Below are 14,478 nucleotides of genomic sequence, written 5' to 3'. Positions count from 1 at the left end.
ACAACAGCAGCAACAACTACAACAACAACAAAACATGGATGGTCTGGATGTAACCCCAAGATTTTTATATGTGAAATTTCATTGCAATTAACAGTATTTATAATGTTGTTAAAAACATATAGCCTTTAGGAAGGGGGTCGCTCCTTCCACAAAAAGGGATCAGCATTTGGGGGTTCTGTTGCATTATAACGTTTGGAAACTGATCAACTAAATAATACAAAATAATTTGATGTAACAGTTTGATAAGCAGTTTGAAGTATTTCATTTCTGTATTAATTTGAATTCAGCAACACACTCTTGCTCTTAATACAGTGCATACTGCACTGGTGTGATTATTGTACCTGCTTCCATGATTATTTTGACAGAGCAAAACTCTGTTAATGATCACCATATCAAACTAAACTGCAGAGGTCAGCATTTTTGTTCACATAGATTTTTCATCATCTTTTTATCAATACATTTTCATCAGTAAATTCTGTTTCTGCAAGCAATTGTTCACATCAGTAAACTAACTGCAAGAGACAATTTATGCATGCTTTTCAATGTTAGGTTCTTTCAAATGCATATTTAGAATTGTAAGAAATCTCCCAACAAATTGAAACAATGGGCCAAAAATCTATAGAGCCTTTTGAATATTTTTTTATTATAGTGACCAACCTATCTGATAGCTTCATCATTTTTACACTATATGCTTCATACATTAATGTGACTTTAAGATTTAGAATTGTAAACTTAAGGGAAATCACATGCCTCCATGTTATTCTGTTTTGAACATTATTAAAAAAATAAAAAACAATTACATGAATTTGTCAATAATAAAAAGGAATAGAGTGCATGCAATTACTATATACAGTATGAAATACCGTGTACTCTTCTGTATATTTCTAAGTAAGAAAGTTTAAAAATACATGCTACTGCATGTATGAACTATCATGCCACTGACTGCTGATCTGCAAGGGGTTTCTGATAATACTTCATAATACATGCTAAGTCTCATTAGACCATTATACGTATTTGCATTGCTCAACTGGTGTTACCTGTATCAACCCAAATACCTCACCAGAAAATTCCTTGTACCTTGACCAGCTTGTGGATGGGGGAGTCAAATGTGCAAACGTGCATTTGTATGTGTGTTGTTTGGTGTGGGCATGTAACTGAATGTCCCTTCCTACGCTTTGTGCAAACGGGGGTGTACGTGTCATCTTCAGCGTGCTTGCAAGATAGTCTCTGATTGAGGGTATAAATTGGGAACATCAGGTTGTGCTGTACCTTCTCCAGCTGAGCTCTGTCTCACCAGAGGACCTTGCTGACCATGAAGCTCATTCAGATGCTCACTCTTTGCCTGGCTCTCTCGCTGAGTCTCGCTGCTCCCTCGTGAGTATACACACACACACACACACACACCTGTCAACACATAGTTTACAGGCTTAAAATTAATTATAATACTAAATAATGTATAAATAGCTATTGTGTTACGAGTATGCAACTTTAAAATATATTATTAATAAGGTGGAGATCCCCCCTCACAATGTAAAGCGCTTTGAGTCCCTAGGAAAAAAATGTAATAAATTATTATAATTATTATTATAATAATAATTACTTTTTTGCAAACATTTTTTGCAAGTTTGAAGTGTTTTTATGTGTGAACCAACATTTTGATTTCTTCACTTTTGACTGCTTTGTCTGTAACTCATTTACTATATGCTTTTATCAAAAGGGACTTTACAGATTAAAAACAAATTAAACAATGCACATGAGCCAACCATTGTTTTCAGTAGCCTATGCCACAATGGCAAGATTAAATGATAAGGTATATTAATAAAATTGTTAAAACAATTATCTCAGACACATATATTTTTTAAGATTCTCTTTTGTTACAAATTACCTGAACTGCTTGATGTCTGTTTTTCCCCAAACAAATTACAAAACAAAAATTGTGTTGTAATATCTAATTTTAACATCCACTTCATAATTTTTCTTTGTGTTTAGGCATCATACGGAGGACCATGTTCAAAAAGGTAGGTCTTGTAAATGGCAAAATTAAAACAATTTCCCTAAGTGGGCAGTAAATGAAAGTATATATTAGTATATTCAGATTTCATAAAGACATATTTCATGATAAAACCTTTTTTTTTTTCCCAGACGAACCTCAAGGACATCAGCATGAATTGCACCATGGTGCTAAACTTGACCGCTGTGGAGGAATGGAGTTTGATGCAATTGCTGTGAACGAGGAGGGAATCCCTTATTTCTTCAAAGGTGAGAGATGGTTGATCAGATCTATTTATCTATCTATCTATCTATCTATCTATCTATCTATCTATCTATCTATCTATCTATCTATCTATCTATCTATCTATCTATCTATCTATCTATCTATCTATCTATCTATCTATCTATCTATCTATCTATCTATCTATCTATCTATCTATCTATCTATCTATCTATCTATCTATCTGCGTGTGTCAGTGTGTGTGTGTGTGTGTATAATGACCTTTCTGTTCGATTTTTTTATTGAAGGCGACCACCTGTTCAAGGGATTCCATGGCCAGGCTGAGCTGTCTAATGAAACTTTCCCTGAGTTGGATGACCATCATCACCTGGGACATGTGGACGCTGCGTTCCGCATGCACTCTGAAGACAGCCCAGACCACCATGACCACCAGTTCTTCTTCCTGGTAAGTTTAACATTCTCTTAAATGCAGTTTCTAATCCATTGTGATGTTTGCTTTATGTATCAAACATGTAAACTAACTTCTTCTTTAACACTATTAAAGGACACCAAGGTCTTCAGCTACTATAAGCACAAGCTGGAGAAGGACTATCCCAAGAATATCTCTGAACTTTTCCCTGGAATTCCTGACCATTTGGATGCTGCAGTGGAGTGTCCAAAATCAGACTGTACCAATGACACCATAATCTTTTTCAAAGGTATTATATATTGTGGTCTTTTACCTTCTGCATAGGTAAAAATGTTAAGGAAAACTTGTAAGGAAATTAATAAGTATGCAAGGTTTTGTTTTCTTTAAATTCCTTCATAATTCACCAAAGGTGATGAGATCTACCACTTCGATATGAAGACCAAGAAGGTTGATGAAAAGGAATTCAAAAGCATGCCCAATTGCACCGGAGCCTTCCGTTACATGGATCATTATTACTGCTTTCATGGTCATCAGTTCTCCAAGTTTGACCCAATTACAGGAGAAGTCCAAGGCAAATATCCAAAAGAGACCCGTGATTACTTCATGAAATGCCCACATTTTGGTAAGTGCAAAAATGAATATGCAAGTATATGGATGGAGAAAGCAATTTAGCATTACAAAAAAAAAAAAAAAAAAAAGGAGAACTTGGAGTCTGGTGTCTCTCTAGGACAAAAGACCACTGATGAACACATTGAGAGAGAACAGTGCAGCCGGGTCCACTTGGATGCTATTACATCTGATGATGATGGCAGCATATATGCTTTCCGAGGTGAGTTTTCATCCAGACAGCATAATAGTGATGGGGATTTTTTTCAGTGACTCTTTCAGGTTATATTGTTACGCCAGTAGGTGGCGTTTATAAGTGAGTCAATCATTCATTCAAACAATTCCTTCAAAAATGCAGATCCTGCATCTCAATTCACATGCTAACTGACTTAAACAGTATTCAAGATTAGTAAAAAGACAATGTAGCTGGCAAAACCACTTGCTAAAGAAAATCACATATGTACTGCCTTTTGAATAGCAGCATGACTGCGATGACATGCAGCCTATGGAAGAATCACAACCTTATATTCAACCTTTTACTCTTGTCCTTTCCTTAAATATGTATACCAATATACCTATGCAAGCCACTAATTTAACAAATGCAGTTTCAGAAGATTCACTGACACATTCATCTGTAAAACAAATCCTTGTTTCTCTTCCCTAGGGCACCACTTCCTCAGCATAACTGGTGATAAGTTTCATTCAGACACAATTGAGAGTGCTTTCAAAGAGTTGCATAGTGAAGTGGATGCAGTCTTCTCTTATGAAGGTCATCTCTACATGATCAAGGTTCATTTGTGCAGTAAATTACTTTCAAGAGACTTTATAATATTAGGTGTCTCTTAAACTATTGTACTCAGTGAAGTGAAAATGTCTGCATTTATCTTCTCATATGTTCTGTGCCTTGTGCAGGACAATGAGGTGTTTGTGTACAAAGTTGGAGAGCCACACACACACCTGGAAGGTTACCCCAAACCCCTGAAGGATGTCCTGGGAATTGAGGGTCCTGTAGATGCTGCCTTTGTGTGTGCAGACCATCACATTGCTCATGTCGTCAAAGGTATAACATTGGCATGTTTGTTCTGTAAAATACTTTAAATTGTCTATCCTACTTACAAGTGCTTGTCATCTAGTGACAGAGAGCTTACTGTCTTTTCTACTTCAGGTCAAACAGTTTATGATGTTGACTTGAAAGCCACCCCACGCGTGCCTGTGAAGGAAGGATCCATAGCACACTTAAAAAAGATTGATACGGCAATGTGTGGACCCAAGGGTGTGACAGTTGTGATTGGTAACCATTACTACCAATTTGGGAGTCCCATGATTATGATGATGGCCAAAATAATGCCTGAACAGCACAGGGTGTCTCAGGAGCTGTTTGGCTGTGACCACTAGAGGGAGGCATACAGAGAAGAAGAGGAGTGACCTAGACTGTACAGACTGTGTCTCTTAAAATAGCCACAGTAACTGCACTGACTAGGATTTTTAAGCAGTTACATATCCACTTTTCTCTAACATTTGTCAAACCTGATCTCAAAAGAAAATTCCTACCTCTGAAGTTCTGTCTGAAAAATCTATCCCACCACATGCATGTGAACATATACAAGCAATCCTGGCTTTTGCTGCCATTACACCATGTGCTTACTCATGTATTTGAGTCTATTGCCACCGACCTCTTTTTTTTTTTTTTGAAGCTCCATCAATATGTAAGACTTAAATATTTTACCATGGTCTTTGTACTCTGTGGTAAATAAACAATCTCATACTTTTCATTGATCTGTTCATTGTGGATTCTATAGTGTGCACGTGTGAGAGATGTGAACATACACTAAAAACAGTGCTAACAAAGCCAAGTTGTGATATATTTGGCATATGATTCATCCTCCTCTCTCCCTTGTTTTATCCTGTTGTATCCCTGTCAGATACAACAATGGCAATTTTAAGACAGGAAAAACACTCTCCAACACAGTTACAGGTACACCTGTCATTATGAGGACTTTTCCATATGCATAATGGTTTTATACTGAACTAATAATATTTAACCACACTCGTCAACATTCTCTCAGAACATGTTCTGCATTTGTAATTAGTGTATGAATAATTATTTATTTTTATGGGGACAGCTGGATGTTCTCATAATGTAGGTGGTAGAAACAATGAATATATTTTCGTTTGATATATATTTAAGAATGCTCTGGATCTGTTTTATAAGGACTTATATGAACACACCTTTAATGTTCAGTTCAGACGGTGGGTGGTGGTTTAGTATGCAAATTTATTCAGAAAAATATAGAAAATGAAACTACAAATCATAACTTGCAAACAAAATTATTAAGTATCATAATCAGCTTCAAATATAGAAAATACAAATCCAAAATTAATATAGTTTTAAAAGCAATCCATATATGATGGATTGTGCCCATCTAAGATTAGTAAAAAATTATTATTGTATCCAAAAAGCATTCAAACTGTTAAAAATAGTATTTTTATGTACTTTTTATTATTATTTACTTTCTAAGTATCTCAAAAGTCAAAGTATTAAAATTCAAAGTATCTAAAGTCAAAGTATCTGAGTTGAATAAACCTGTAAAAGTTCTAAGTCAGAATATTCAAAGTGAGCCCGTAATAAAAGTAAAGTAAATTGAAGATGCAAAAGCGAGAAGAGGAATCAAAGATGAGAAATTTAAGTCTGACAAAGGGAGGGTGTCTGCGACTCTTTTATATTCCTTCAAAACAAAAGATCTTGTGATCGAAACTGAAGTTATGTCTCAGTATAGATAAGAGATATTGGTCATATGTCTCCAGTCTATACAAAAATACCAGATGTGCCTTGCGGTCCAGTTTCGCTTACACATTTTGGAAGATCGAAGCATCTATGACAGTCAATATTTAGAATTCATTTATTCGAAGGGAGTAGGCTCAATTAAATACGGGGTCATAAATACATTTAGAGAATGTGCTTCTCATTAAAAACCCAGACATAATAAAATAATAAATAACCTATGATAAGAAGCCTTTTGGAATTTAATTAAGATCTACTGATTAATCTGTCTCTCTTCACATGGCTGCAGAGGTCTACAGGGACCACTGGAAAGAACCTGTTATTTAAGCTAAGGTGTATTTGAACACGTAGCAAGTTAATATATGGCAAAAGTCAGAATTACGATACACAAGTGTCTATTGTAGCCTACTGCTGCATACGTCAAACTAACTAGAACTGTTCAGAACTATTTCTAAACATAATTGAATACTTTCATTTTGTACGAATACAAAACAAAAAAGAAGCAAGCATGAAGCATTTCAATTATGGTCTGTCTTATCACATGTCTGTAATTTTAAATGCTATTATGCCATGAAAACCAGTTTTGCCACAGTCAGGTGTTTTGTTCTCATCTTATTACTTCATCCATGGCTGTATAATTTTCTGAGGTATATAACTCCTCTTCATTTGTGAATGAGATTAAGTCTCCTTCTCCTTCTGTGGGCCCAGACAAGCTGTTGATATTGTTCAATTCTGTTTGCTTAGATATCTTAGATGTAGTGGCCCCATATAAAGTTAAGAAACCTAAACTTAATCCAACTCCATGGCTTAATAACTATACTTGTTCTCTGAGGCAGGAATGCAGGAAGGCTGAACAGGAATGGAGAAAGGATAAGCTACAGGTTTCACTTAAATTTATGAGGCAGTGTTTTTCAGACTACCAGGCTGCTGTGAGAACTGCAAGGTAAAATTATTTATCGAGTGTCATTGCACAGAAATATAATGCAGCCTTTTTTTCAACTTCTCAGTCTGAATTGATGACCCCCTTATTGGAGGTATGTGAAATGTTTCAGACATTTTTGTGTGGAAAAAGTAAGAAAGATTAGAACTAGACTGTTTACATCTTCAGTTGAGTCTGTGATATCACCAGCTTGTGTGAGGAGTTTTGAGCTCTTTGAACAGGTGTCTCTGGTGCAAGTCATGGACATAATTATGTGTTTGAAGCATAGATCTGGTGGTTGCGATGTGGTTCCTTTACATCTTCTTAAGGAGATGTTTGATGTTGTTGGGCTGAGTATTACTTCTATTGTTAGCAGTAGTTCTCATAATGGAGTTGTTCCAACAGGCCTTAAGCAGGTGGTTATTAAGCAACTTATTAAAAAGCCTAATTTAGACCCTTTAGAACTGAAGAATTATTGGCCCATCTCAAAACTACAATGCCTATCAAAAAGATTTTAGAGAAGGTGGTTTAATGTCAATTTTAAGTAGGTATGAGATCTTACACAAACTTCAGTCTGGTTTTAGGGCAGGTCACAGCATTGAGTCTGCACTTTTAAGAGTTGTTAATGACTTCCGTATAATCAGAGATGCAGGTAACACGGCAACATGTGATGCATATAAATCGGTTACCCCATTTAATTGGAATTTGTGGGAATAGTTTTAGAGTGGTTCAAGTCTTATCATTCACTATAAAGTATGGTAACTTTGTTTCAATGGCAGCGCCTGTTACTTGTGGGGTCCCCCAGGGTTCTGTTATTGGCCGTTTTTTCCTTGTATATGTTGCTGAAATTTAACAAGCAGATTAATGCTGTAGTAAAGAGTTGTTTTTTCCAGATTAGGTCTATTGCTCGACTAAAGCCTATTCTGTCAAGGAAAGACCTAGAGAAGGATATTAATGCCTTTTGTCTCATCTGGACTATTGCAATGCATTGTATGTGGAGTTCTGCCACTATTTTATGCTTAAAAAAAAAGTTTATTTTTTATTTTTTTATTTTTTACCTAAAACGTAGAGACACTGATTGATGTGTCTGCATCGTCTGCATTGAAGCATTTCAATGGGCTTAAATAGATCAGTCTTTACAGCAGATTTAGTTCACAAACAACTTTTTTTGGCCTAAATATGATTTTCAGTTACAATAATTAATCCTAAATTTCGACATTAATAACACTTTTAGCAGCATCAAGCGAATTGTTTGGTGCTATGAATAAATATGATTTTCAGTTACAATAATTAATACTAAATTTTGACATTAATAACTTACTTTTAGCAGCATCAAACGAATCGTTTAGTGCGATTTGTGATCTGATTTAAAGGCTTCATTGAAAAGAATCAGTTCGTTCATGAATCAGAAACCTCTTCTGCGTGTTGGAGCACATTATATATTCTAAGGAGTAACAATATGTTTTACGAAATGTAGTAAAGTAAAAAGTATGATTTTATGCTTTGGAATGTAGTGAAGTAAAGGTAAAAGTTACTCAAAATAAAACTACTCCAGTAAAGTACAGATAACCTACTTGAAAAATCTACTAAAAGCTACTCTGTTACTGACCACCACTGTATAAATATGTATATATAAGGCAAAAACAATCACGGTTAGTTATTAGTTATTAAAAAAAGTGTACTGTACTTCTGTATAATAAAATATGAACGGAATGCACATAGAAACACAAAGGCCTGATTCTAAATTTCATAGCGCAACATGACAGACAACTTCAGAGTTAACTTCCAAAGGATCTTGAAAGTTTCCAAACTCTCCCCCATCATAATGCAATTTAGTGGTCATAATACAAGAATCAGATAGAAAAATAAAACAAAAGCACTTGTCAATTTGAAGAATAATGAGTACATTACTGTATAAGAGACATTAAACAACATTTGTTGAACATGAATATTCCAAGTCATAACATGAAAAACTTTAAATGTGCATTTTAAAAAGTAGTCAAAGGCTCAAAAGAACCTAAAGTTCCTTAAAAACCCTACTTTTTATGAAAGAGCGTGCTGTGGAGCCCATGCACACATCATGGACATTGGTGGGAGCAGCTGTTCTTCAGTTTTTGCAGAGCCTCAATGGTGTATTTCATGTGTTTGCGGTAGTGGATGTTCACTACATACAGACCCATTAGGAGTCCAAATGCCTTGGGGACATGGGAGATGTGTTACGATCGGAGACCCAGGAAAACACAGGAGACGAGAGATCCATAGAGGTCAAGGTCCATAGAGGGAAACAGAGAGAAAAACAAAGACAAGGAGCCCAGGAGGGAGGTGGACCGGCGGAGGTTCAGGGGGAGGGACGGAGGGCCAGGTCCATAGATGGAAGCAGAGAGAAGAGGAGCAAAAACAAAAACAAAACAACAACAAAACACAAGTCCAGGAAGGACATAACGTTCAGTCCCCAGGGCCGAACCGACAGGGCAGGAATCCAGAGAGGAGCAAGGTAGAATTGGAGCCCTGCGGTCGAGACAGAAGCCCACCAGGGCGGCGCCGAAGACCACCCCATCCGTGCGGTCGAGACAGAAGCCCACCAGGGCGGCGCAGAAGACCACCACATCCGTGCGGTCGAGACAGACTCAGAGACTCTGGTAGTTCAGCAGAGGCGTGGAGAGGCTCTGGTAGTTCCGCAGAGGCGTGAAGAGGCTCTGGTAGTTCCGCAGAGGCGAGGAGAGGCTCTGGTAGTTCAGCAGAGGCGTGGAGAGGCTCTGGTAGTTCCGCAGAGGCGAGGAGAGGCTCTGGTAGTTCTGCAGAGGCGTGGAGAGGCTCTGGTAGTTCCGCAGAGGCGTGGAGAGGCTCTGGTAGTTTCGCAGAGTTTAGATTGGATTCAGGAAGATCAATGATGAAGATCATTGGTGACTTGACTCTGCTCATGTCACCTTTATTTATTTATATAGCGCTTTAAACAAAATACATTGCGTCAAAGCAACTGAACAACATTCATTAGGAAAACAGTGTCAATAATGCAAAAATGATAGTTAAAGGCAGTTCATCATTGGATTCAGTTATGTCATCTCTGTTCAGTTAAATAGTGTCTGTGCATTTATTTGCAATCAAGTCAACGATATCGCTGTAGATGAAGTGTCCCCAACTAAGCAAGCCAGAGGCGACAGCGGCAAGGAACCGAAACTCCATCGGTGACAGAATGGAGAAAAAAACCTTGGGAGAAACCAGGCTCAGTTGGGGGGCCAGTTCTCCTCTGACCAGACGAAACCAGTAGTTCAATTCCAGGCTGCAGCAAAGTCAGATTGTGCAGAAGAATCATCTGTTTCCTGTGGTCTTGTCCTGGTGCTCCTCTGAGACTTGGTCTTTACAGGGGATCTGTATCTGGGGCTCTAGTTGTCCTGGTCTCCGCTGTCTTTCAGGGATGTAGAGGTCCTTTCTAGGTGCTGATCCAGCATCTGGTCTGGATACGTACTGGATCCGGGTGACTGCAGTGACCCTCTGATCTGGACACAGACTGGATCTGGTGGCCACGGTGACCTCGGAACAAGAGAGAAACAGACAAATATTAGCATAGATGCCATTCTTCTAATGATGTAGCAAGTACATAGGTTGTTATGGGAAGTGTTTCCGGTTCCGGTTTACCTAATTAATGCAGCCTAAAAATCCTTTAACGGATTTGGATAATAAAAGCATATTAGTATGTTATGTGTATGCCAGGTTAAAGAGATGGGTCTTTAATCTAGATTTAAACTGCAAGAGTGTGTCTGCCTCCCGAACAATGTTAGGTAGGTTATTCCAGAGTTTGGGCGCCAAATAGGAAAAGGATCTGCCGCCTGCAGTTGATTTTGATATTCTAGGTATTATCAAATTGCCTGAGTTTTGAGAACGTAGCGGACGTAGAGGATTATAATGTAAAAGGAGCTCATTCAAATACTGAGGTGCTAAACCATTCAGGGCTTTATAAGTAATAAGCAATATTTTAAAATCTATGCGATGCTTGATAGGGAGCCAGTGCAGTGTTGACAGGACCGGGCTAATATGGTCATACTTCCTGGTTCTAGTAAGAACTCTTGCTGCTGCATTTTGGACTAGCTGTAGTTTGTTTACTAAGCGTGCAGAACAACCACCCAATAAAGCATTACAATAATCTAACCTTGAGGTCATAAATGCATGGATTAACATTTCTACATTTGACATTGAGAGCATAGGCCGTAATTAAGATATATTTTTGAGATGGAAAAATGCAGTTTTACAAATGCTAGAAACGTGGCTTTCTAAGGAAAGATTGCGATCAAGTAGCACACCTAGGTTCCTAACTGATGACGAAGAATTGACAGAGCAACCATCAAGTCTTAGACAGTGTTCTAGGTTATTACAAGCAGAGTTTTTAGGTCCTATAATTAACACCTCTGTTTTTTCAGAATTTAGCAGTAAGAAATTACTCGTCATCCAGTTTTTTATATCGACTATGCAATCCATTAGTTTTTCAAATTGGTGTGTTTCACCGGGCTGCGAAGAAATATAGAGCTGAGTATCATCAGCAGTGAAAGCTAACACCATGTTTCCTGATGATATCTCCCAAGGGTAACATATAAAGCGTGAAGAGTAGCGGCCCTAGTACTGAGCCTTGAGGTACTCCATACTGCACTTGTGATCGATAGGATACATCTTCATTCACTGCTACGAACTGATGGCGGTCATATAAGTACGATTTAAACCATGCTAATGCACTTCCACTGATGCCAACAAAGTATTCAAGTCTATGCAAAAGAATGTTGTGGTCAATTGTGTCAAACGCAGCACTAAGGTCCAATAAAACTAATAGAGAGATACACCCACGATCAGATGATAAGAGCAGATCATTTGTAACTCTAAGAAGAGCAGTCTCAGTACTATGATACGTTCTAAATCCTGACTGGAAATCCTCACATATACAATTTTTCTCTAAGAAGGAATATAATTGTGTGGATACCACCTTTTCTAGTATCTTGGACAGAAAAGGGAGATTCGAGATTGGTCTATAATTAACTAGTTCTTTGGGGTCAAGTTGTGGTTTTTTGATGAGAGGCTTAATAACAGCCAGTTTGAAGGTTTTGGGGACATGTCTTAATGACAATGAGGAATTAATAATAGTCAGAAGAGGATCTATGACTTCTGGAAGCACCTCTTTCAGGAGCTTAGATGGTATAGGGTCTAACATACATGTTGTTGGTTTAGATGATTTAACAAGTTTATACAATTCTTCCTCTCCTATGGTAGAGAATGAGTGGAACTGTTCCTCAGGGGGTCTATAGTGCACTGTCTGATGTGATACTGTAGCTGACGGCTGAATGGTTGCAATTTTATCTCTAATAGTATCGATTTTAGAAGTAAAGTAGTTCATAAACTCATTACTGCTGTGGTGTTGGAAAATGTCAACACTTGTTGAGGCTTTATTTTTCGTTAATTTAGCCACTGTATTGAATAAATACCTGGAGTTATGTTTGTTTTCTTCTAAAAGAGAAGAAAAGTAATCGGATCTAGCAGTTTTTAATGCTTTTCTGTAGGATATGTTACTTTCCCGCCAAGCAATACGAAATACCTCTAGTTTTGTTTTCCTCCAGCTGCGCTCCATTTTTCGGGCTGCTCTCTTTAGGGTGCGAGTATGCTCATTATACCATGGTGTCAAACTGTTTTCCTTAACCTTCCTTAAGCGTAAAGGAGCAACTTTATTTAAAGTGCTAGAAAAGAGAGAGTCCATAGTTTCTGTTACATCATCAAGTTGTTCTGAGGTTTTGGATATGCTAAGGAATTTGGATACATCAGGAAGATAACTTAAAAAGCAGTCTTTTGTGTTAGAAGTGATGGTTCTTCCATACTTGTAACAAGAAGTAGAATTTACAATTTTGGCTATATGAATTTTGCAAAGAACTAAATAATGATCTGAGATATCATCACTTGGCTGAATAATTTCAACACCATCAACATCAATTCCATGTGACAGTATTAAATCTAGAGTATGATTTCGACAATGAGTAGGTCCTGAAATGTGTTGTCTAACACCAATAGAGTTCAGAATGTCTATAAATGTTGATGAAGATAATTGGTGACCTGACTCTGCTCATGAAGATCAATGGTGACTTGCCTTTGTCCATGAATATCAATGGTGACTTGCCTTTGTCCATGAATATCAATGGTGACTTGACTCTGCTCATGAAGATCATTGGTGACCTGACTCTGCTCATTAAGATCAATGGTGACTTGCCTTTACCCATGAAGAACACCGGTGACTTGACTTTGCCCATGAAGATCACCAGTGACTTGACTTGACTCTGGAGTGTCAACGGTGACTAGCCCTGACTCTGGAAGGTCAACGGTGACTGGCCCTGACTCTGGAAGTTCAACGGTGACTGGCCCTGACTCTGGAAGGTCAACGATGACTGGCCCTGGCTCTGGAAGGTCAACAGTGACTGGCCCTGACTCTGGAAGGTCAACGGTGACTGGCCCTGACTCTGGAAGGTCAATGGTGACTGGCCCTGACTCTGGAAGGTCAACGGTGACTGGCCCTGAATCTGGAAGGTCAACGGTGACTAGACCTGACTCTGGAAGGTCAATGGTGACTGGCCCTGAATCTGGAAGGTCAACGGTGACTAGACCTGACTCTGGAAGGTCAATGGTGACTAGCCCTGACTCTGGAAGGTCAACGGTGACTGGCCCTGACTCTGGAAGGTCAACGGTGACTGGCCCTGACTCTGGAAGGTCAACGGTGACTAGACCTGACTCTGGAAGGTCAACGGTGACTAGCCCTGACTCTGGAAGGTCAACGGGAACCTGACTCGACTCTGGAAGGTCAACGGAAACCTGACTCGACTCTGGAGGGTCAACGGGAACCTGACTCGACTCTGGAGGGTCAACGGGAACCTGACTCGACTCTGGAGGGTCAACGGGAACCTGACTCAACTCTGGAAGGTCAACGGGAACCTGACTCAACTCTGGAAGGTCAACGGGAACCTGACTTGACTCTGGAAGGTCAATGGTGGCTGTCATCCTGTGCAGAGGTGCTGGAGAAGCAGCCATCTTGTGCCATGACTCTGGACCGGTGGCCATCTTGGGCCGTGGCGCTGGGCCGGCGGCCATCTTGGGCAGTGGCGCTGGGCTGGCGGTCCTCCTGTCTGTAGACCCCGGTCTAGAATCGGCCATCCCACCGGAAGAGACAGGTGTGGAAGGGGTATTCCACGGAGACCGATGTTGTAAATAAAATACAAACTCCCAGAAATTATAGGCGTCCAACTGCTCCATTTCAATTCGAGGAACCGGGTCATCCAGCCCGGTATTGAAAGTGTCCTTTAGGGCCGCATCATTATATCCCATCCCCTCAGCTAGGGACCAGAACATTTGTGCCATGGCACCCACCTCATTGCCCTCTTGGCCATACTGGCTGGGGAACAGAATGAAGTCCCACACCGCTGGATCTCGACATGGATGGAGTCAGGGGCGTCATGCATTCATGATTTTTGAGGGGGCATATTTTTTTTTGGTGGTGGTGGTGGGGGGGG

The 14,478-nt window shown here is 39.1% G+C and overlaps 1 protein-coding gene across 1 annotated transcript; it reads left to right on the top strand.

Annotated features, from left to right (window-relative positions):
* The first annotated feature begins 2,054 nt into the window (after positions 1 to 2,054).
* LOC132095326 (hemopexin-like) lies at positions 2,055 to 5,013 on the top strand. The gene is made up of 8 exons (XM_059500189.1): positions 2,055 to 2,259; positions 2,521 to 2,678; positions 2,778 to 2,931; positions 3,052 to 3,264; positions 3,370 to 3,471; positions 3,913 to 4,037; positions 4,161 to 4,308; positions 4,414 to 5,013. Exons 1-8 carry the CDS (start codon positions 2,070 to 2,072, stop codon positions 4,641 to 4,643), a joined length of 1,320 nt encoding a protein of 439 aa, XP_059356172.1. The 5' UTR covers positions 2,055 to 2,069; the 3' UTR covers positions 4,644 to 5,013.
* The last annotated feature ends 9,465 nt before the right edge of the window (positions 5,014 to 14,478 follow it).

This window comes from Carassius carassius, chromosome 19, assembly GCF_963082965.1.
Source record: "Carassius carassius chromosome 19, fCarCar2.1, whole genome shotgun sequence".
NCBI lineage: Eukaryota > Metazoa > Chordata > Actinopteri > Cypriniformes > Cyprinidae > Carassius > Carassius carassius.
This window is presented reverse-complemented; position numbering and strand designations above follow the sequence as displayed.